We start from the raw sequence: 8120 nt of genomic DNA, 5'->3' as shown, positions 1-8120 counted from the left end.
GCTATCTTCTTGCGAAGCCTGCGATTGAGGCGCTGCCCCTTCCACCGGGTCAGGAGGGACTGTTTGGCCTCGAGAAGATGAGCTAATCTGCTGTCCATCTTTTCTACGGGGAGGTCCGTGGTGATTTCCTTAGTGGTAGCCTGGATGTCCTCACCGATCTGCGCCGTCCAGCGTTCAAGGTCGAGCTTCTCCTCGCCCTCAGACCTCTCCTCTCTTAACTTGCGGAACTTGTCCCAATCGGTCACTCGGAACTTGTGTTGTCTTGTCCGTCCAACCCGCAGGACAGTGGCCAAGAGGTAGTGGTCGCTACCAAAGTCGACGTTGAGGTTGGTCCAATTGACTTCCGCCACGTTCCGGACAAAGGTGAGGTCCGGTGTTGTGTCCCTGCTGGACGAAGTACCACATCTGGTGGGAAACGTAGGGTCCGTTACGAGCATCAGGTCTTGGTTCATCGTTTCCCGCCAGAGGTCCTCCCCTTTGCGAGTGTCGTACGAGTAACCCCAAGTGTGGGTCAAACCCGAATACATGAAAACAATACAAGTGGGCGTGGCAATATATATATATATATATATATATATATATATATATATATATAGAGAGAGAGAGAGAGAGAGAGAGAGAGAGAGAGAAAGTGTCACACTCAATTTGATGTGATTTTTTATATATAGAGAGAGAGTTTGCTTAGCAGTGTTTCATAACAATATAGAAGAAGTACAGTTAGCGATAGACTGTCGATAGATTTCGACAGTGGTCTAGTGGTTGTGGCGCTCGACTGCTGACCCGAAGGTCACAGGATCGAATCCCTGCTGCAGCGGCTGCATTTTCGATGAAGGTGAAAATGTTTGAGGCCCGTGTACTTAGATTTAGGTGCATGTTAAAAAACCCCAGGTGGTCGAAATTTCCGCAGCCCTCCGCTACGGCGTCCCTCATAATCATATCGGGGTTTTGGAATGAACCCCAGGTATTATTATTACTGTTAGTGATAAGTGGCATACACTGGGACAACCATACACACGCATTTTATGCACGTCATAGTGTTACAAGCAACACTTTTTATTCGTTTACCACACAACTTTATGCATGAATGCAATTATGTTGATGGCGACTTTCCCAATTGTATAGCTTTCTATCATTCAATGAAATTTCTTTAGCATCTAAAAGCTGCTCACAAATAATTGCGTTCCCACGTGAAAAAGTTTTTACTTCCAGCTGGATTATGGAACCGGAAATTTTGCCCAGCTGGACCTTTTTCTAGCTGGGAAAGCAGCTGGTAAAAAATCCAGCTGGATTACATTTCCAGTTCCATAATCTAGCTGGAAAGCAGAAAGGCTGCAGCTGGGAAAAAAATCTAGCTGGAAAAATTTCCAGTTCCATAATCTAGCTGGAAATGGAAATATTTCCAGCAAATATTTCCCAGCAGGAAATGGCAAAATTTCCAGTTGCAATTCTTCATTCCCAGCTAGAAATGGAAGAATTTCCAGATTTCACCTCGCTGCTACATCGCATGCGTCTTAGCATGGTTCCTACAGGAACTGTTCGTCCAGTGAACTGCACACAGTCAAAGAACATGGTGGTGAAATTTAACAGCATTTATTTAAACGCTTGTAGCAAGTGTTGGAACATATCTCAAGATGTGGAATGAGTCCTTGTACACCACCTGAAAAGAATATTTATACATAGTGAGGGAACATCAAAACCACAATGACCCATAAAACGCAATTCTAGCAAAAGTATAGTTTTACCAAATCACATGAACAGCATCAATACCGCTTTCAAAAACAGTACCACAATACAAAGTCAATGCAGTGCAAAGCAAAGGTCAGCAAGATCTGATGAGCACTGCGGTTTATACTGTAGGTGCTATGTAACGATTATTTATATCGACCTTCAACTACTCCGAATAGACGTCCGATGAATTCACTCGAACATATATGTAATTATTGGCGTTTATTGCATAGACGCATGCGCACCATTAGGTACAAGCATTGCACGGCACAGGGCCATTGGAGACAAAGGCTCAAACCGGCCTGTAGTGTACTTCGCGCATATATAAACATTACACACAGCCAGGTAACATGACACTGTGATAACGAAGCCCACAAACATTCGGGACAAATGTTCACTTACACTTGAAATATTTAAGTGCAACTTACCTCCAAATGGAACAATCAGAGCTGAGAAAATCGCTGTCCCTTGATCAACGCTGGTGTATCCAAGACATCGCACACAGTACGGCAATAAAAACCGCTCGAACATGCTGGTCATCACTCGTAACACTTTCCAGAGATAAACCTGACCAAAAATAACTATTCTATGTAACTGTCACACAGATATTCATCAAGGAAACACCCTAGACTAGCGAACACCGAGCACACACACGTACAGATATCACCACGACTGGCCGCCATGTGCTGTTCGAAACTGTGGCTGACTTCGGCGACAGAATAATTTATGCGGTCTATTGGACCGTTGTCTTTAACGGTATTAACCTTAAAAAAGGAATACAATTTTTGTATACCGTATTTACAATACAGAGTAGGTTATTATTTAGCATTAACGTCATAAGTCACCGAGAAATGATACGAGAATAGAGCTACTGAGATGCCAACAAACATCGCGATAGTGCGGCGTTTTTCATGGCCGCGGCGTCGGACAGAGCAAGTTAGCAAAGTTCACTGCTATTCGATCGTGACAGTCCATATGGCGAATGTTGAAAATAAGGCTCCTTTTCACAAGGAAGTAACTAATATTGTTCAAACACTAGCTATTGGAGCAACGGCTCAATGAGCAACTGAACAAGCACCTGGTTGTAATGCCGTGTCGACCGGGCGCACGACTACTGAAAAGGTCAAATAAAAGTTTATTTTTTAATTATTTTGCAACCCAGCCGTACGGGGCGCGGAAGATCACGGTTGCAAAATGAGTCAGTGGGAGAAAAAGGGGGGGGGGGGTTATACGCAATATGCAGCGTGTGAATACGCAATATGCAGGTGCCTTTTATTTCTACGTGGCAATGTTTCAATAAGTCGTTTAGCCTGCAGCCACATTGAACCTCTTCATCGCGATGTTTGCTTTTCAAATATGCAAGCCTGGAAAAATCATGCTCGCATAAGTCGCAGAAAACTGCAACAGAAACTTTACAGCCACCTTATGAGGAAGAAACATAAGTCAGCTACGTCGCAATGCAAACATGTTATGCGGTGAAGCATACCAAAAACCAGAAGGGGCCGCTGTCATGGGACATAATGTGCCCTCAAAAAACTTTCTTTTTTTTTTTTGCAAGCTTGGGTTTTGCAGACCCCCCATAATGACCTCGCGGACCCCCATTTGAGAACCACTGTTCTAAGTCATGTCTAAATGCACGGTCTGCATTATACATTTAATCTGCTGTCACTTGTATGAAGATCAATCTTTGGGCGGCTTGAATTCCTTTTGTCAACTATACCACTTCATCGCTCAAACAGGAAAACTGCATGCTGAGCAAATTATTTCCCAACTGAAGCCGGAAAAATTTCCAGCTTGAAATATAACTTCCCAACTGGAACTGGAAACTTCAAGCTGGAAATGGCTTTCCAGCCGGGAATTATTTCCATATCCATGCTGGAAATACCATTTCCAGCCTGGAATGGGTTTCATTCCCTGCTGGAAATGCCATTTCCAGCTGGGAATGGAAAATTCCCCGCCTGAAAAGCCGTTTCCAGCTGAAAACCAGGCTGGAAACCCGATTTCCAGCTGGGAATTCACATCCCATTTTCATGTGGGTTTTTAATAAGAATGACTTCACCTTTTCTTCTCCGTAATCAGTGCTACACTTTCCTGCACATATTCAGGTTTGCGTACATTATATTTGGCTATTGTTTGTTCCTAGTCACAGTAGCGTTTCTAATGCATTGTTATTACTATATTTTTATATTACTATTATTGTTAACTTGTCAACCACAAATTCTATTTTAAAAAGTAAGAACTTGTGGTATTAGAGGCGTAGTAGTACATACTTTATATTCGTTGTACTTGTTGTATTTGCATTTGCAACATTGCTTGGCCACTCCAAGTATAGGTGCGTCTATGCAAACAGTGTAAGCACGGATCTTCTTTGATGAAATGTGGGTGATTATATAATGTTAAAATACTCCGCATTGTTTCTTTCCGCATTGGTTGTCAGCTGTTTATGACTGCATGGTCAAAATTTTCTGGGTCATGGACACAGCACCTACTCATACCATGATGCAACAAATGAGGCAAAAATGATCCATCGTGTAATGATGACTTGTACGCGACTACGTAAAAAATTAAGAGAATACACTATTTTCAATGCAGCATAGTTCTGGCCATTGGTTCCTCGCCATTCGTCAAAAATTTTTGTTTTGTCATAAAATCGCTCGTTACGCGACGTCAGAAATCCACGAAATCTTGCCGAGTTAAACTGATGTGTGCATACTAAACAGCGCATTACTATGCTGAACAGAACCTAAACTTTTTTGAATAACTGGACAGTGTCTCATTCTGAACGTAATTCAAGAGGGCTGCCCGCCGATCACGTTGGCAGCGGCTACTTACAGCAGTTGGCGAGATGGATTCGTATGAATATCATAAATATTTTCAGTTGCAGTATAATGATGTTGAGCTGTTTGTGCGTGTATACAACTCTGTGAGCTCATCCTTCCTCAGAGAAAGAGAGAGAGACAAACAGACAGAGCTGTGCGCATGCGCTTCCTTGCAGTCCAAGTTGTGTTTTGCACTGTACAAGGCAGTTCAAGATGAATCAAGACCAACTATCCCGACTGTCAATCCAGTCTCCTCAGTCCAGAAGACCGTGGACACTGACCATCTCCCTTGTCTGGTAGATCAAGTTGAGGGACAAGCTTGAAAGATGGGATTCCAACGAGTTCTAGTCATCTACCTTCTTTATCGCCTCGTTGCAAGCTGCCGCGATCGTTGCAACTTGCAAGCTACCATATGACAACCAAGGAGAAGCAGGTTAATCGGAGACTAAAGCAGAAACTTTTTTTGGCTCTTCCAGTTCGGCCCAACTAAAACACTCAACGCTTCTGCAGATTCATTGACTCAAAGCAGCTGAAAGCTATTCCTTTTGGAATAAAGAAAATGAATTGCCTGTAATAGGAACAATATTTGATCGGTCCACAAAATGTTTGCTGGTTTCCTCCCGTATTTGCATCGTCGATGACGTAAATTTCAGGTCAGGCAGAGCAGAATAAAAGTATGGCAGAGTGCTCCAACGTTAGCCCCTGCTCAGCGGTAGCCTCCTCTGCAATGCTGGAGCGCAATGCGCGAAAGCGACGCATTATAGCAGCCTGCACCGTGAGAGCCTACAGTGCGTGGTCGTGAGACACGGAGGACAATCTCCACAGCAGAAGCGTAGGACAAATTTCATTATATGATTACGTGATTGCTGTGTTGAATGAAAGCTTCGGCTTAGTTGTTGGTTTCCCAGTGCGCAGCGGACAGTTACCACTGTAAGTGAGGGGGCTCCGCCCCCCTGACTTTTCTCAGCGGGGGGGCTAGCGCCCCCCTTGCCCCCCCCCCCCCTGCGGTTGACACGCCTATTCTTTTCGGGGTATATCACAATATATATGATATAAAACCTAGTTTTCTTACCATTACTCTATTTCGCAAACGTCAAAAAATTAGTTCCCCCACCCGCCTGGTCAGAGTGTCCCGCATTTCGCTAGTATCAGGTGATAACCCTAAGCACGATAGAAATAGGAGAAATGTGCGCAATTAAATGTTGTTAGGTAACACTTGAAGCAAGGAAAGCGTTTTCTGTGAACACTCCACCTGGTCGAACGGTCGAACTTTCAACAGGAGCGCGCTTACCAAGCCAACCAGGCGTGGCTAGGCGTGGCTGGCTTAGAATTCTGGGCGGTGGTGTCACCTCGCGTCGATTTGGAAAAACGCCAGTTTGCAAAGATATAGCCACCATCGCCGCATGTCGCTGTCGTCGCGTCAATGCGTTTTCAATTTTGTTGTTCGGTTGCGTGTTGCAAAATCGTCTGTGCTGCGTGCTCGAGGAGCCCAAGTTTCGTCGTAGTGCACGTTCGTCCGTTCTGAATTCATCGTGAAATGACTGTTGGTGTCGTGATCTTTCGTCGCTCTCTGTCACAAACCAGCCGATAACTACCATGGAAAGCAGCGACGGCAACGCCTTTGTCCTGCCAGTGTGCTGGAAGGATGATGTGCGGATGCGAGCGCTCTTCGCCGAGTTCCGCCCCAAGGAAGCGAACCCGGAAGGATGGCAGGACAAGATGGACTTCTGGGTGTCGCTCATCCTCCAGTGGAGCCGCGAAACGAGAACGCCCGTGTTTTCAGCCAGCGACGTAGCTATCGCCTTCGAACGTAAGCGGAGTCAGCCGGCATGCCTGAGGACAGTGCTGTCGCACATGAAGAAATCGGGCGATCTTATAAACACCAAGGACTACTTCACCAGCGAAGGTTGGGTCAAGTGGGGCTTCGACACTCTGGTCAAGCGGCCGTTAACGTGGATGTGGACCTGGGGTTCGGGCAGCGGCGAGGCGGACACCGAAATCGACGAGATGCTCGTCAACGTTGACGTCCTGAGGCAGCTTCAGCAAGAAGTGATGAGGCGCTGCGAGGACGAAAGGTTCGTGGAAGACGTCATTCCTTACTCCGAAGTCTGGAAGGTGTGCGAGGGCATCTGCAAAGACCAGAGATCGTTCGCTTACGTGCTGAACGGGCTGGAGAAGTCGCGCTACGTTCGGCTGTTCCAAAAGGACGGCAAGAAAGTCGTACAGTTCCTTCGCCATAACAGCCAGCTGAGCGAACAGGAAAAGGCGATGCTCAAGCTCGAGAAGGCCAAGCAGGACTTGAATCAGAAGGTGGACTTGCTGCAGGGCGACATCGACCGCTGCACGCGCGAGGCGCTGGAGGCCAAGAAGCAAGGCTTGCAGAACAAGGCCCTGCACATCCTGAAGAAGCGGCGCAGGGCGCAGCAGGTGCTGGACAAGCAGTTCGCCATGCTAGACAACATCCACTCCCTCGAGATGAACATCCACGAGAACAAGGACATCCAGCTGATATACGACGGCTACAAGACGGCGGCACAGGCGCTCAAGGTGGCCCACGGTGGCCTGGAAGCGGACAGCGTCGACGACGTCGTTGCCGACATTAACACCACCCTGGAAGACCAGCAAGAGCTTCACAGGCTAATGGGCATGCCAGTGTCCGCGGCAGACGCCGATGTTGACGAGCTGGAAGCTGAGCTAAACCAAATATTAAGGGAGGACGCGTCAGACAAAGAGGGACAGAATCTCAGTGGTGTCTCGAGCATTGACGAGGAGGTGAAGTTCCCTGCAGTTCCCACCGAATCGCCTCACTCTCCGGTTAAACCAGAGCAAGCAACACGGCGTGATCCCCGGTTGGCTGCTCGGAGTGCCCAGTAAACTTTCCTTTTGCCAGTCGTGCCTTACCTGCTGCATTTTCAGGCTTACTTTAGTGAGCATTGTGCAATGTAACGCAGAAACTCTTGGGAGTTATATGTTGCGGCTGTGTTCTAGTTAACAATGTGCAACGTAAGCACAGTGTGTGTCTGCTGCTTTCTTCTAAATCCCAAATTTGGAGGATATTCCAACAGTGTAACAGCATTTTCGTGCTGTCCTTTTATATTGGAAGTACTGTTTCGTTCTTTACAATAAATTATGATTCACCATTGTTGTGTTTTGTAGGGCCTTTACTTAGCTGCATCCTGGAAAGCACACAGCCTTGACACCAGTGACAACTGCATTTCAAGAGTGCAGACATGTTCCATGTTGTGTAAAGCAGTTGACGCAGCCACTCAGCAAGATCTTAAACATAACCTCTTGCAAAATGATGAACTTTGGCAGGTTGGTGGGCTAGTCTGATATGTGACACTTGACACATTTTCAGCACTGAAAGAAAAAGAAAATAGAGTAAGGAGAAGAGACAAAAGGACAGCATCTTTCCTCTACTATGCTGTCAATCCACTATGCTTCGGTTGTCAGTGCTACTGCGTCAGCGGCAAAGATGAACAGGCATGTGTTGCCTTGCACATCAATGTGGCTGATCATGCACATGAGTGGTTCAACACCGGGAGCCAGGTGTGATGTAGCCGCAGTTGGTTGCTT

The 8120-nt window shown here is 46.3% G+C and overlaps 1 protein-coding gene across 1 annotated transcript; it reads left to right on the top strand.

The window, feature by feature from the left end:
- Nucleotides 1-5997: 5997 nt before the first annotated feature.
- Nucleotides 5998-7690, top strand: LOC119394407 (charged multivesicular body protein 7). The gene has a single exon (XM_037661703.2). The coding sequence runs from the start codon at nucleotides 6141-6143 to the stop codon at nucleotides 7416-7418; it is 1278 nt and encodes a 425-aa protein (XP_037517631.1). The 5' UTR covers nucleotides 5998-6140; the 3' UTR covers nucleotides 7419-7690.
- Nucleotides 7691-8120: the final 430 nt, after the last annotated feature.

This window comes from Rhipicephalus sanguineus, chromosome 5 (genome assembly GCF_013339695.2).
Source record: "Rhipicephalus sanguineus isolate Rsan-2018 chromosome 5, BIME_Rsan_1.4, whole genome shotgun sequence".
NCBI lineage: Eukaryota > Metazoa > Arthropoda > Arachnida > Ixodida > Ixodidae > Rhipicephalus > Rhipicephalus sanguineus.
This window is presented reverse-complemented; position numbering and strand designations above follow the sequence as displayed.